At 38.4% G+C, this 16,576-nt stretch overlaps 1 protein-coding gene across 7 annotated transcripts in view; it reads right to left on the bottom strand.

Annotated features, from left to right (window-relative positions):
* Window positions 1-307: 307 nt before the first annotated feature.
* Window positions 308-16,576, bottom strand: part of LOC127434149 (SH3 domain-containing kinase-binding protein 1-like) — a 69,883-nt gene continuing 53,614 nt past the window's right edge. Inside the window, exons 7-20 of one of the 7 annotated variants that reach the window (XR_007895991.1) lie at window positions 13,452-13,527; window positions 13,230-13,324; window positions 12,774-12,875; window positions 12,373-12,424; window positions 10,667-10,738; window positions 10,144-10,303; window positions 9,490-9,563; window positions 9,094-9,203; window positions 2,993-3,142; window positions 2,513-2,733; window positions 2,225-2,288; window positions 1,293-1,495; window positions 1,031-1,196; window positions 308-616 (exon numbers count right to left, since the gene is read on the bottom strand). Coding sequence is in view for 1 of the 7 variants with exons in the window: in XM_051686682.1 (XP_051542642.1) it covers window positions 578-616; window positions 2,225-2,288; window positions 2,513-2,733; window positions 2,993-3,142; window positions 9,094-9,203; window positions 9,490-9,563; window positions 10,144-10,303; window positions 10,667-10,738; window positions 12,373-12,424; window positions 12,774-12,875; window positions 13,230-13,324; window positions 13,452-13,527 (1,215 nt within the window). In the remaining 6 variants the exon portion in view is untranslated. Of the gene's footprint in view, window positions 617-1,030; window positions 1,496-2,224; window positions 2,289-2,394; window positions 2,734-2,992; window positions 3,143-9,093; window positions 9,204-9,489; window positions 9,564-10,143; window positions 10,304-10,666; window positions 10,739-12,372; window positions 12,425-12,773; window positions 12,876-13,229; window positions 13,325-13,451; window positions 13,528-16,576 lie in introns of all 7 variants that reach the window. The other 6 variants (XR_007895990.1, XR_007895992.1, XR_007895994.1 and 3 more) reach the window with 6 other exon arrangements.

The raw sequence follows: 16,576 nt of genomic DNA, 5'->3' as shown, positions 1-16,576 counted from the left end.
AACGTTACAAATAAACAAGGCCTCAATGCAGGGTTGCTGTGGAAACTGCTAGAGGTGTGAATTTAAACACATTTTTGCATCTAATAAAAATAACAGAAGGCCTCCATTGCTAAAGAAAAGAACTTAAAGTAAACAGGATTTAAGTAAAACACCTGGTTTCTCCTTTCAATGTTTTCTCTGACTAACGTTCAGAGGCAGTACCAGAGAGGGCCTCGGTTAACTGTGTCATAGTTGTGCAGAAGACCAGCTAATCCCCATGGCAACCGCCATCAACTGTCTCCAAGTGTGGGCCCTCAGCATCGTTGAGTCACTTGAGCCACAGTAAGGCCACAATCAGACAACGGGTCTGTGAATCAGTGCCCAGTCTGAGCAAAATACGCAAAAAAAAAAGCTTCTTTAAAAAAAAAAAAAAAAACAAGCACACAAACAAAAAGAGTAAAAGTGAACTGAGGAGTAAACAGTTGTTTTAAGCATTTTGTTCTGATACATTTTTGTTCTTTTTTTGGCACAATCTACTTTGTCTGTGTCGTAAAACCTCAGCCAAATCCTTCATCTCATACATCCATCATGCTTGAGTTCATTTAGACAGAGATTTCTTAATCTGCTCCACTTCCATCTACATTAAAGAGCACAGAACAAAGAGATGGACAATTAAACAAAGGAAATTTACACAAACATTTAGGGCTGTCAAAGTGGACACATTAACATAAATAGTGGTAGACCAACATAGGTTTTTGGAATGGCATATGCACATACTGATAGCTAGAGAGCAGCAGGTTGGCTATTGGTCGATATAATGCTGATATAAATAATTCAGTTAAATGAATGTGCAATATTACTTGACAAGGCTGTCAGTAGATTTTTAAACTGGCACTAGTCGGAATGAAGATCAATTGGCCACAGTTATCGTCTGATAATCAAAAATGGCCAAATTCTGGCTGATTAATCTGTCTGGCCAAAATATCAATCTATCACTACTTATAAGTCTAGTCAAATGTTAAACACCATTAGTAACCAAGGAATAGCTTACCCAAAAATGATCATTCTCTAATCATTTACTCATCCTAATGCTGTATTAAACTTCTATGCCTTTCTTCTGCGGAACACAAACAAAGACATTTTGATGGAGATATGAGGTGACCCACCAAGGCAAGTCAAAGAGGTCCAAAACTTCCAAGCTCCAAAAAGTTTGGTGTCTAGATTTATAGTGAAAAATGAGTTACATTTGGTCTGTTCTCACCCAAAACAACTGTATTATGATCATGATTTGAAGCTTGATTACACTTCCTTACGCTTGGCATATGCGCGGAGTGTGTCTGTTCTTACCCAAAACCAGTCACATCACTTCAGAAGACTTGGATTAAGTCACATGAGTCGTATAGATTGACTTTATGCTGCGTTTATGTTCTTTTGGAGCTTGGAAGTTTTGGACCCCATTGATTTGCATTGTATGGGTATATTCACATCATGTCTCCAAAATATATTTGTTTGTGTTCTGTAGAAGAAAGAAAGTCATTCCAGTTTGAGACGAGATGGCACAAGGGTGAGTGAATGATGAAAGAATTATAATTTTATTATAATAATTTATAAATATTATATAATTTTAATATTTTTGGGTGAAATATTCCTTTAAGTTTCTGTAATACTTGCTGACAAATTTGCTTAATTTGACTTTACGGGACCCTATTTTAAGAACGCTACGTCTTAAGCGCAGTGCTAAGCGATACGTCATGCGTGCAAAGTCAGTGGGCATGGCCATGAAGTATTAGGCGTTAGTGGGTTGGCGACATAGTGTGCGCAAATTGTGAATGGGTTTGGTCAGTGTCCTATTATATATTCCATTCTCTGTTTGATAATAAAAAAGGATTGCTGTCTGAATGATAAATGCACTGAATTTTGAAAGACTAAATCATTCTTTACAAAAATACCTTGACATATAGGCCTTACTATAGTACAGAATGTTAACAGTTACTGAATATTGGGGAATAATGGTATTTACAAGGGACTCCACAAATTACTTCAAAGAAAACCATGGTAGTACCACGGTACACATCTAAAAACATGGTAGTACCATGGCAAATTTCAGCAACTTTATAAATCTAGACAAAGTAAAAAAAAAAAAAAAAAAAGATCACAATTATTTTAATCTACTGACAGCCCTAGGAATAAATAAAACAATGTTTGTATTGTAAATGGCCATATACAGCAGGAATGCTGTACTCACTTGCAGTGATATACGAATCCTCTTTTCTTCATCCAACTCACTCACAAGCTGTTTGATTTCTTGTCTGAAAAAAACACGTAAGAGAATTATAAGACACCAGCAATTATATCAAAATATCAATCAACTCCTTTTCCCACCTTTCTTATCCCAAGAATGTCCTTCTTATCTACCTTATTTCCTATTTTGTCCCCTTTTCCTCGCTCTTTCAACTTCCTTCTCTTCTTTCCTCTCTTCACTCTGTCTATTTTTCATTTACCCCCACCCCCACCTCATCCCCCCTGTTCGTACTTGTGCTGGCTCTTCATAAGATCCACAGTTCCTCTCAGGTCTCGTAATTGTGCTCTGAGTTCCTCCATCACGGCAACTCCCTGTTCATTCTTCCCTCTGGCATCAGTGGAAGGGGAATGAGGCCGCAGACTAGTGCTGCCCTGGTGGAGAGAAGCCCCACTGCAACCAGAAGATGAAGGAGGAGCAGAGGGCTTGGGGGGCAGAGCTGATTTCTCAGGGGCCTGTGAAAACCCCCCATAAGGTATCAGAACAAGGCCTCGACATCAAAACCAATACTCACTCTCACACATTTTACATCCATTTTTGGCCATTCCACAGGGCCTCAGTCTCTTTGTGTGTGTGTGTGTGTGTGTGTGTGTGTGTGTGTGTGTATACATGTATAATTCTTGACTAGGGTGCTCCCTTGTGGTAGGAGAGGGACGTGCATGCAAGGGAGGTCTCAGGTTGGGGGCGGAGTGACTGGGAGGGGGAGGGGCTTACTGTTATGACTGGCACTGCCTTGGGCATCTTCTTGGAGCTGTCAAGAGTTTTGGGAAGGAATGAGTCCTGCTCCTCCTTTCCCATCTCCTTGTCTCTCCTTTCCTCCTCTGGAGATGGGGATTCCAGGAGGTCAAGACTAGAGAGAGAGGACTAAGAAGGAAAGAGAGCTTTAAATGATTGATTATCACAGATTGCCCACAGACAGGCAGAAAAGGGTAAGCCCAAGAGACGTTCACATATAGCAGATACAACAATCATATCTGACGGGTTAATGCTGCCAGACTGAAAGTTCTGAAAAGTCACAAATGTATGACAAGTCGTCAGTTGACTGCATCTGGTAGGTGTGAAAATAATCAAATGTGACTCTATAGAGGGCTCAACAATGAAAATGGCCAGTAGTTGGCATTTTCAGGGTCAATTTCTAGTCAACGAAATGTGTTAGGGCATAGCATAACTTGAAATATTTACAGTATATTCAGAAGAGAAATTTTCATAATTAAAATAAATAAAATAAAAATATGTTTTTAGCGGTATATATATATATATATATATATATAGTGGCGGGCTGTGCATTTTAAGTCTAGGCCTTCAGTGTGATTCATGCCATTAAGAAAACACAGTTTCACAATGAATAAGACACCCTATGCCTTTAGGCATCATACATTATGTCGCAGCTAACTAGTAATACCAATTGACATTTTAAAAACACGTCCACGCATGAAAGCCAGAACTTGAAACGACAATTAATGCTCAAGCAAGTCTAATTTTAACTGCAGAATGACTGTTTTATTAAATAAACGTCTTCTGAACAGACATTCAAAAATCCTAATTTTTCATATGAATCTACCAAGGAGGTCTATAATACCTGGAAAAATCTATCTAATAATATTTGCTTTAAATGTTGCTTGCAATAAATTTCATTTCGTCAGTACATGGTTATGCTGCGTTCCATTCAAGTTGGATGAGGTATATTCCTGCTTGATATCTCCGACCATAAATGCATTCCATTCCCAGATATTCGGAAGATAACGTTTAAGGAAACAAAACTGCATTGCTCCCGTTAGCTTAGCAGGGGTTTGACTCTCATTAGAGATGTCTCCTAGCAACTGATAAACAATGCTGCAGCACTAGCATTTGTGCTTCAGGTGTACGATTATCAAAAGAGATTATAATGTTTTATACACCTGTTTCTGCAGGCATTTGTTAAACAAGCTTTAATATCATTTAATGTGGAAACGAACTCATTTATCGATATTACTTAATAAAGTGAATGTTTATCACTTTGTATATCTCAGCCATTGAACCCGCGGGGTTCTCCATGCTCCGAGCGGACAGAGCGAAAGACCTCTCAGGTAAAACTAGAGGAGGTGGTGTATGTTTTATGATCAACAAATCCTGGTGTGATCAGAGGAACGTACATTCCATCAAGTCTTTCTGTTCTCCTGATCTGGAATTTCTTATGCTTCTGTGTCGACCATTCTGGCTACCGAGGGAATTCACAGCGGTCATTATCACTGCTGTGTACATCCCACCACAAGCCGACACAGACTGGGCACTCAAGGAACTGTATGGGAGTATAAGTGAGCAGGAAACCGCGCACCCTGAGGCCGCGTTCATTGTGACCGGGGACTTTAATAAAGCCAGTTTAAAATCAGTCGCACCAAAATATCACCAGCACATTAGTTTCAACACACGAGGGGACCGGGTTTTGGACCATTGCTACTCTCCGTTCCGGGATGGCTACAAATCCCTCCCCCGCCCACCATTTGGCAAATCGGACCACTCTTCCATTCTGCTTCTGCCCGCTTACAGGCAGAAACTGAAACAGGAAGCACCCACCCTCAGAACGATCCAGTGCTGGTCGGACCAATCAGACTCTACGCTACAGGATTGTTTTGATCGCACGGACTGGGAGATGTTCCGGTCCGCCTCTGATGACGACATCGAGCTTTACGCTGATAGCGTAATGTGCTTCATCAGAACGTGTGTAGAGGAAGTGATTCCGACCAGAACTGTGCGAATCTATCCGAATCAGAAGCCGTGGATCAACAGCGATGTTCGCGCGGCACTTAATGTGCGGACCTCCGCTTTTAATTCCGGGAACGCGGAGGAGCATAAACAAGCCAGTTATGCCCTCCGAAAAACTATCAAAACAGCAAAACGCCAGTACAGGAGTAAGATTGAAGGACAGTTTAACACCACCAACTCTAGAAGCATGTGGCAGGGAATTAACATCATCACGGACTTTAAAGGGAATAAAAACTCCGCCATGAACACCGCTGCCTCTCTACCGGATGAGCTAAATACTTTCTATGCTCGTTTCGAGGGAAATAACACCGCCCTCGCGGAGAGAGCTCTCACGGCCGAAGCTACAGAGGTTAGTTCACTCTCCGTCTCTGTAGCGGATGTAACCCGATCCTTCCGACGGGTGAATATCCGCAAAGCCGCGGGTCCAGACGGCATTCCGGGCCGCGTCATCAGAGCGTGCGCGAACCAGCTGGCTGGTGTTTTTACGGACATTTTCAACCTTTCCCTCTCTTTGTCTGTAGTCCCCACATGCTTTAAAACATCCACCATTGTGCCTGTTCCAAAACAATCGAAAATAACTTGTTTAAATGACTGGCGTCCTGTTGCTCTGACCCCCATCATCAGCAAATGTTTTGAGAGACTAATCAGAGATTACATCTGCTCTGTATTACCACTCAATCTTGACCCGCTGCAGTTTGCTTACCGCAACAACCGCTCCACTGATGATGCCATTGCATCTACAATACACACTGCTCTCTCCCACCTGGAAAAAAAGAACACTTATGTGAGAATGCTGTTTGTAGACTACAGCTCAGCATTCAACACCATAGTGCCCTCCAAGCTAGATGAGAAACTCCGGGCTCTGGGCTTAAACAGCTCGCTGTGCAGCTGGATCCTGGACTTCCTGTCAAGCAGACGCCAGGTGGTTAGAATAGGCAGCAACATCTCCTCATCACTGACCCTCAACACTGGAGCCCCGCAGGGCTGTGTTCTCAGCCCACTACTGTATTCCCTGTACACACATGACTGTGTGGCAACACATAACTCCAATGCCATCATTAAGTTTGCTGATGACACGACGGTGGTAGGTCTGATCACTGACAATGATGAAACAGCCTACAGAGAGGAGGTGCACACTCTGACACACTGGTGTCAGGAGCACAACCTCTCCCTCAACGTCAGTAAGACAAAGGAGCTTGTGGTGGACTTCAGGAGAAAAGACAGAGAACACAGTCCAATCACCATCAATGGAGCACCAGTGGAGAGAGTCAGCAGCTTCAAGTTCCTGGGTGTCCACATCACTGAGGAACTCACATGGTCCGTCCACACTGAAGTCGTTGTGAAGAAGGCTCATCAGCGCCTTTTCTTCCTGAGACGGCTGAGGAAGTTTGGAATGAACCGCCACATCCTCACACGGTTCTACACCTGCACTGTGGAGAGCATCCTGCCTGGCTGTATCTCCGCCTGGTACGGCAATAGCACTGCCCACAACCGCAAAGCACTGCAAAGGGTGGTGCGAACTGCCAAACACATCATCGGAGGTGAGCTTCCCTCCCTCCAGGAAATATATACAAGGCGGTGTGTGAAAAAAGCTCGGAGGATCATCAGAGACTCCAGCCACCCGAGCCATGGGCTGTTCTCACTGCTACCATCAGGTAGGCGGTATCGCAGCATCAGGACCCGCACCAGCCGACTCCATGATAGCTTCTTCCCCCAAGCAATCAGACTTCTGAACTCTTGATCTCCCACGATCAAAATACATCAGCCCTGCACTTTATTACTCTTTTATCTCACACCGGACTGTCATAAATTATATTACTGTCATTATATTATGTCTCTCTTAACAACTGACTATCAACCGACAGCCTGAATGTCAATACAGTACAATACTGTACATTCTATATATATACTTTTTTCATATATATTTTAATTTTTATTGAATAATGTGTATCTATATAGTATCTATATAGTAAAAAAAAAAAACAGCATATTGTATACTGTACAATGTATGTTATTATTGTATATTGTTGAGTGTAATTGTGTATAACAGATGTTTAAATTGTGTTGTGTTAATCTGATGTTTTAAGTTGTGTAATTATGTATAACAGATGTTTAAATTGTGTTGTGTTAATTTGATGTTTTAAGTTGAGTGTAATTATGTATAACAGATGTTTAAATTGTGTTGTGTTAATTTGATGTTTTAAGTCGAGTTTAATTTTGTATAACAGATGTTTAAATTGCGTTGTGTTAATTTGATGTTATTGTAAATTGGTATATGTCTCATCACTGTCACGACTGCTATGTTGATCGGAACTGCACCCAAGAATTTCACACACCATTGCACTTGTGTATATGGCTGTGTGACAATAAAGTGATTTGATTTGATTTGATTTGATTTGATATCTCCCTGAGTGTCAACATGTTTGTGTGACATCATGCCCCTGCATCTTGGCGAAATCGGAGTTGAGAATTTCTGCACGAGCCTACATGTTGTAATTCTGACTTCAAGATGCATTCCGTTGCACTTTTCCTAGTAGGAAGTTGTAAAATCAGACTTTCCGAGTTGAAGCAGCACTACTTTTCAAAACTTGATCTGACACTGAATGCTCAAGCAGCCTAATTTACACTTAGAAAACTCCTGATGTTGCTTTAACAATGCAAAAAGCACTTACCAATTTGCTTGGAGTGAAAATCAGTCCTCCTTTCCCGTTTAATAAATTAAGCAATCACACGATCATGCAGAAAATCTTGTGTTTTTAAATCCATAAGGATCTCTTTCTCAACAGCAATAACAGCAGTGGTGACAACTGACTTGTCAGCAAGATCTCGCGCTCTTCGCTTTCAAATTACGTAGATCACTTAAAGCGTGATTGCGTCATTCAAGGCCAGCTAGAAGTCCTCGACCAGGACATATCCTAAAGATCACACCCACCAAGAACAAATAAATCAATCTGATTGGCTGATGAATCTGACAATCTGACTTTAGTTGCTCATTCATTTGCACTGTTGAGGGATTCTGTGGAAATTCTGAAGGTGTAATACAGTGGAGCTCAAACTCACGCACTGATTCGTCTAACAAGCTTGGCTTCAGGCTTGTGATTTGTGAAACAGTTGTCACACTTCGCTTGTAAGCAACAAGGAATAAATTCTGACTGGATAAACTTTTCGTTTTTCTCTGTTTGTTTATAGATTAATTAAGAGTGGAAAGCGATTAAAAATACATAGGCAAAAAGGTGACTGGGATTGAAAGGATGAAAAATATTTATTTATTTGGCATGTTAGGCCAGCAGAGAAGGCCTTGCTTGCCCTGAGAATTCGCCACTGATATATATATATATATATTATAAATGTAAAATTGTTTTGGGAAGAATACTAAAATCATATATAAATTATACATATAATAATTATACATATTAGTAGTTAATAATAATTGATATATATATATATATATATATATATATATATATATATATATATATATATATATATATATATATATATATATATAATTTAAGTATTCTTTCCAGAAAGTATTACATCTATTATACAGATATTGCTATATATATATATATATATATATGCTTATATACTGTATATATACAGTATAAATCTTTTTGTTTTTTTTTGGCATATCCACCCTGATCTCCTGGTCATCCCCGTGGACTCAAACACCAACTTTTTCCTATACATATACAGTACATATACAGGAACGTTTTAATATGCAATAAGAGTTGAAAATGATATGGCTATAATGTTCCATAAAAGCTATAAATTCATAAACATAATTTTGCTGAAAAACGATGGCATACGGTGCAAGAATTTACTGATTTGTTTATAGTAAGTTTGTAAGGCACAATATCACATGTACATAATACATGAACATAACATTTCGTAACAACACTGCACTGGCCCAAAAAGGCAAGTAACAGATCCTCTAACTGGCCTTAAATTCTCTTACGCTGGCCCTGGGCCAACAGGTCATCCTTATTGTTGAGCCCTGGATTGGTTAAAAAATAAAAACAAAACAAACATGGTGCCCATCAGTGTGTACGTGTGTTTGCATGTGAACTCACAGACGTGAAGATCTGCGATCGTGGTCGTCTGTCCATCACACGAGGACGTGATGCTGTGGGGTGGTTCAGCTTCTCTGTGGATGAGATGATGGAGTCGAAGTCTTCTACATCTTCAACCGACCGAGACATGAATACACATAAACACACAGGACCACATACATATCACATAGATACATATGACATCACAAAAATGATGATTTGAAAAAACACACCACTGATTTCAGCATATCACACCGTAATCGGACATCCCCTGAAGTACAGTGAATGGAACCGAATGAAGATGGACAGAGAGCTCTGGGTCATGTTATAATCTTATTATGTATGGCTTATCATAAGTCTTATTAGTAATGGCAGGGTTATTCTAATTTCAGAGTTCATCTCTACACAGGGACTCACCGATATCTATGGATTTGTCTGTGGAGCCCCGGTCAGCGGTCACACTAGTGCCTTCAGACTTTGGACTGTCACACCTGAAAGAGATATTCCATCCAGACAAAAATAGCTTTCTTATAAACACCAAAATAAAGTATAGTGAGATGTAAATGTCATTGAAATTAGGGATGGCAATTGTAAGGTATTTAATGATTCTGGTTCCGATTCCATAAATTGATTTTGTTTCCTAAATAGTTCCATTAACAACTATTTTAATACTTAAATACAATTATTTTATGTTATTATGCAAAAACTCTGAATGTGTAACTACATGATCAATTCATTAAAAAGGACCGACTCGTAAGAGTAATTTGTACACAAATTAGACACCATTAGTCATGCTGTATGTCTTTAGTTGTGGCATAAAGAATGAAGACATTCAAGAACCGTTAATGGAACCAAATCACATAAAATTACATTCGGTTTCTGTATTTTTTAATAAACAGAATGCTGAATAAGAGCTAGTTCTTGGTTCCCAAGCCAGACTGACATGTTGGAAAAACTATTTTACAAGAGTTGAACATAGCTACTGTATATTTTCATATGTGACAGTCTGCAGAGAATCGTAGAGAATGAGTGATGTTTTTTTCTGTGTGTGTTTTTGTGTCTGAGACTGACGGTATATTGGGCACAGCTGGTCTCTCAGGTCTGTCTGGGCGTTTTGGCGGCAGGGATGATGGTCGATTCAGCGAGTTGTTGGTTTTTGGTGGGAGGGGCTTCTTTGGAAGGACAACTGGGAGGGACGGCCTCGGAATCTCAGCCACCTTCGTCTCCTCACCTACATGTAATCATCGTCATTATCGTACTTAACTTCGGCAATAACAGATATCATCTTCATATTTGAAGGTTACACATCATTATTAAAAATGTTTAAAAATGTCAAGGGTTGGCATATGTGGTTGTTAACAGGAAACTGTTGTCAAAAGAAAAGCAGCGAGAGAAAATATTATTCCAACAACTGTTTAATTAAGGGAAGAATAAGTCCTTGACAACACACACACAAACACACAAGCAAAGCCAACCTAAACATTGTAGAAAGAGGCAACACTGCCGTAGAGCTGCAGGTTTTACAGTGAAAGGATGTGTTTTGGTCAAAGCAAATTAAAGCAGCAAAATGAGAGTTCAGAGAGATTTTCGCTACCTTTCTCCTCAGCTCTGTGTGGAAGGGAGTCGGGCCGTTCTGGTGGGACTTTTTTCACCTCTGTCTTTTTGTCTGGGAATCAAGACACACATTATGAGGGTTGAAAAGGATTCCGCTGACTCCAAGCTTTCAGCTAAAGTGACGTTGAAACATGTCGCTACATTCATTGTAGTGGTCAACAGACATGGGCTTCTCAATGGTCGATGCAGATACCGATATTTAGAAAGCAGGGTTCCCGATGGTCGATACATGCATAATACAATGTAATAATAGCAAATTGCTGAAATTCAACAAAAATTATTTCGCACAATATTTACTTAAAATACATGTACATGAATAGCACGAATCGGCTGAGCATCAGTGCAATCAGGCCGTTTATTAGCTGTTGCCGTTAATGTCTGTTTAATCAGCCTGACTGATATGTCAGTCTATCGCTATATGTTAGTGTTGGAACTACAGTATAACTACTGACACTGTGACTGAGTAATCTCTGTGTTCTCTCTTTGTTTCTCTGTCCTGTCTTGTGGTTCCCTGGTATGTCAATAAAGAGAACAGATTATGTGGGAAGAGTTTCAAAAGTTCTCAAGGGAAGCTGGGAAGAAGTCTTTGCCCATTTCTCTTTTAATTTACTATTACTTTTTTTAAATTCAGAATAGATTTACAAGGACAATGCACATAAATAAACATTTCAGTATATTATAGCTAATTTTCAACTGCAGTCCCAGTGAAACAAAGACAACAAAACAATGTAAAAACAGGAATAAGAATACTTTCAATACAAGTTATGCTTAATCAGCATTATTTGTGGCATAATATTATGCTGATTGCAACAAAAATAAATTTCGACTTGTCCCTTCTTTTCTTTGAAAAAAGCAAAAATCTGGGTTACTGCAAGGCACTTGCAATGGAGGTGAATGAGGCCAATTCGTAAACGTTAAATACTACTGTAAAATGACAATTTTAACAACTTTACAGCTCAAATAATACACAAATTTTAACAAAATAATTAATGTAAGTGCTTTTATAAAATTATAAGCTTCACATTTATGCCTTTAAACCCTCCAAAAATGGGCCTTCCATTGTAAGTGCCTCACTGTAGCCTTGATTTTTACTTTTTTTCCAAAGATAAGGAGGGACGAGTCAAATTTTTGTTGTTGTTTTAATCAACATTACGCCACAAATGCTGTTGATTAAATTTTACTGTTTTGAACTTGGAATATTCCATTAAAACAAGACAATAGATGCACATTAATGGCAATACATAAAGCACGTTTATTTGAGACTGATGGAAAATATAAGACATGATCACACAAGTTTTTCCTGGGTAATCTGGTTCCTATTACACATATTGATAGGCCAGTAATCACTATAAAGACACAACGTTTATTCCAGTAACCATTATGCAGATAGCTGATAGGTTTAAACTACACCACAAGGGGGTGAAGAAAAAATCATAGGAAAATCCTGAGAGAACGCATGGCAAATTAGCCTTCTGGGTTTGCCTGCAAATTGACATCACGGCTGAACAGCTCTATTCCTGTTTGTGATTGTATGCTCACAGAGACATGAAACCGATTAAGCTGAAAAGAAAGTCATAAATGGGTGCAAAAACTGATGTACTGAGAAGAAATCCAGAAAAATGCAGAAAGAAAGGATGTAAATGAAAACAAGGTAAAAGAAACAAGAGGTGGAGAGAAGCTTGTTACCTGTGATCTGTTTAGTGGTGGGTGCTGCGGGTGGAGGTGGTTTCTTAGGTCTCTGTAAGCACATACACAGTTAAAACACACAGTCCACCTATTAAACACACACACACTCTCATTAACACACAGTTCACCAACTAAAACACAATCCCTTCAGGGCAAACGGCACTAAAATATCAAAGGACATGCTGCCTAATCACAAAAAGGGCGAAGAGAGAGGCAAAGGTAGAGGACACAGGGAAGCATGTGTGTGTATGCATGTGTGTGTTTGTATGTGTGTGTGTGTATTTCACCACAGCTCTCCCTCCGATCAGAGACTGAGGCCCTCCGTCACACAGACAGGGAGCATCCCGCTGGAAACAGCTGAAGTGTGTGTGTGTCAGTGACAGAAGTACATAAAATCTCACCTCTTTTTCTACCTCAGGAATGAATAACTTTACAAAGTTGTCTGGAAAGACTCCCTGTTTGCCGTTCAGCTCTCCTTTCCACCAACCAGCATCTGCACACTCCTACACACACACACACACACACACACACACACACACACACGCACGCACATACACATAATGCTCACTACATGCATTAGTTTGAATTAGGGCTGTCAATCAAATTAATTATTGAGAAATTCATTATTTATTCAGATACATTTTATACATCAATATTTGCTGAGAAACATTATTATTGTGGCAGATGAGCATATCATTGAATAAGCATTACAAAAAGTGTTAATAGAAGTCAACATATTGTTTGTTTCATTTCCATATCATTAAACATAAGCCTTTCACGGGCCTACAGTCACAAGTTATAAAATTAACTATACTAATTTAACGTGCTAAAACAGCCCCAGTTTTCCTTAAACTCACCTTACTGATAATCGTAACAATATCTCCCTCTTTGATTGACAGCTCATCTTCATTCTGAGCTTCATATGGAAATATAACTTTGCAAAACTCCTTTGCTGGAATTTGAATTTTCACAGTGAGAAATCACACCAAGAAACAATAATGTCATTTTTTGCATAAAATTTGAATATTTAAACAATTTAAGCATTCAAATATTTCACTGGTGTGATCCAATCCTATTACCTTTGGCCTTGTTATCAGGCTCAGTCTTCATTGTTTCCTGGGCAACAGTTTGGGGGGCTTTCTTCACCATTTGAAACTATGGAGAGGGGTAAATTATATTTACTCATCAAATACTAAATTGATGCATGTAATTCCAAAAAAAAAAAAAAAAAAAAAAAACAACAACAACAACAACAAAAACAAACAGTGGAAATAAACTGCTTAAGTAATGTTTTATACTGTTATCAATTGATTTTAAAAATAAAAATATTAGTCCTACTAGGGTTGTCACAATAACAAAATTGTAATAGTCAATACCAACACCAGTAAACTTTTAAACACTGTAAAATCTATTATGCTACTACTGAATACACCATTTTATTTTAATACTTTATTTAATTTTTTTTATATCAATACCACAGCAAAATAATATGCTTTGAATACACTATTTTATTTAAAAACTTTTTTTTATATAAAAAATAATAATATCAATACAACAGCAAAAACTCATTATTAAATATATTAAATACACAATTTTTTAAAACTGTGTTTTTTTTATATCAATACCACAGCAAAAACATATACGCTATTGAATACATTATTTTATTTGAAAACTCTTTTATTAAAACTATATTAATACCACAGTAAAAACTAAAATGCTATTATATAGACTATATTATTTTATTTCTATGTAAAACAAATCTAATATCAACACTACAGCAAAAGCTAATACACTGAATACACTTTTATTTTAAAACATATTATTATCAATATCACACCATAAACTAATATGCTATTAAATACACTATTTTATTTTAAAAGTCTTTTATGACTTGTATATTCTTACAGTCCTGCTGTTGAAAAGTAATTCAGTGAGCATATCTGTCAGACCGTCAACAGAGGGAACAACCCACTACATGCTCCAAAGAAACACAAAATAATTTACTTTATTTATTTGATCATAAACAATAATGTGTGGTATTATGTGCTAATGGAATTATCGTTGCACATTAACGACATCTCAAGTCGAAATTACGACCGGGAAACTTTGAGATAATTTGGCAGAGGAGAGTACAATTTCTGTAGTGAATGACAGGTAAGATAATTAGCACATAAAGACAGTATAAGTAAAAAAAAAAAAAGAAAATGGTGCAATTTGGGGCGGGGTCATGTTACAGCCTACACTTCCTGCCCAGCAGTAGGGGGGCCCACCCATGAATGTTGTTTTGGGTCCCATGAATTCAAGTGACGACCCTACATATGTGTGTGAATAGCAAACTGTACTTGTGGCTGTGTGTTTTTGGACTTTTTTCCTAAGAAGATCCACAAACCTTGCACAAACATGGCAGGGAGTCAATCCAACAGATATACAACAAGTTCTTTAACACCCCACACTCCCAATGTGGCTTTAACACACACAAAGTCACACACTTCGCTCTGTTCACTCAGGAAAAAGCACTCCTAAAACTCACCCAATCTTCCTACTCCCTCTCTTCCTTCCTAGCTTTTCCTCTCATTTAGAGCAGTCATGATGGAGTTGGACTAACAAGCACCATGTGGCAGCCAAATGTTAAAATGATATAATAGGAACATCAATACAACATCTAAGCAACATCTGGCAGTCTGTACCCTTAGGAACTACTCTTCTCATAGTCTTATCACTGTGAAGACCCTAGAGTGACTTCCAAAAGAGGTACCCCCAAAACATGATTTTGTCACCCATAAATCCATGCCGCAAAACCAATATCACTGCCACCTAAAAATTCACAAATCCTAGCCCCCATATTTAACAGCACTCCTCTAGTGAGGAAGCCAAAGTTTTATCGACATTAAAATCTTCATGGTAAAAGAATCAAAATCATGGATCAAGAAACTAAGAGGTACAGAGATATTTTTTTTTACCTTCGTCTTTGCAGACTTGACCAATTGTCTGCTCAAGGGAACAAAATGTCAAAGCGATCCTTCAGAACAAATGTCCAGTATGAATATTCCTCTCGCAAGTCCTGCCTGCAAGAGGAACCTCTGACTCCCTTTCGGTCTAACTGAGGTTCACTGCCCCTTGAATCATGACAATCTCTTAAAGTCTTATAGCACTACTTCTGCTTTAAAGCTGCCCTGAAGTCAGGAAACCACTCAAAAAAAAAAAAAAAAAACAAAAAGAGAGAGAGAGAGAGAGAGAGAGGGAGGAAGAGTGGGGTGGATATGGAAAGAGTGCTGTGTAAGGGTGTGGTAAAATTTTTATATGGGTAAACCTACAGTATATCTTGTAAACGACTGGCATTTCCACAGTCTTTGTAAATTGGAAACCTTTGTGTGTAACAGGTGAAATAATTAAGCATTGGAATATAAAGCATACTAATATACAGAGAGTCTAGAGAGATTTCCTTTCAAACTAAAAAGTGAGCCTGAGTAGAGAGACACAAAGCACGGAAGACATCTCATAAACACTTCTATGACAACTGACTTCCTGTCTCGGTGACCAAAAGTACCCAATTCTGTCTATGTGTGCCATCTTCCTTTAAACACCCCCACACACTTTCTGAACACAAAGACTTCCTAAAACAAACAGTGGCTATGGTTGGATTTGAATAGTACTCTATATTCTTCCTGAAACTGAATTTAATATTTACTACTGACTGGATACTGCTTAGGATTAATGTATACTGTACCACCTACTATTTTTATTATTTATTGTTTAAATTGAATGTGAAACAATGCATTGCACAACAATAAATGTTTTAAACAGTGGTATGCCAAATTGTCACATGACTTCATTGTTTGTCACATGACTGAAATTCAACAAGTGGAGTCCACTTATCGACTTAGAAATAAATATGGGTACTTTGCATTTTTAATCATTTAACCATCATTTAAATACAGAAAATGTGCATACTGTGCACAATATACACCCTGACCTCATAGAATCATGTTAATATTAGGGCTGGGTAATGATACAGATTTTTTAATTCGATTCAGATTCACAAGCTCTCGATTTAATTTGATTCCGATTCAATTCAATTCCAATTCATATGGGTTTATTTAAGTTAAAATGTCCTTTTTGCTGACATGTGGAAGAAATTCTCTCCCAGCTGATGCTGTTAATTATATAGGGGATCTTCTAACTTGGTACATTAGGAAAATATACA

This window comes from Myxocyprinus asiaticus, chromosome 44, assembly GCF_019703515.2.
Source record: "Myxocyprinus asiaticus isolate MX2 ecotype Aquarium Trade chromosome 44, UBuf_Myxa_2, whole genome shotgun sequence".
NCBI lineage: Eukaryota > Metazoa > Chordata > Actinopteri > Cypriniformes > Catostomidae > Myxocyprinus > Myxocyprinus asiaticus.
The sequence above is the reverse complement of the archived record's forward strand: the minus strand, read 5'-3'. Positions and strand labels throughout refer to the sequence as shown.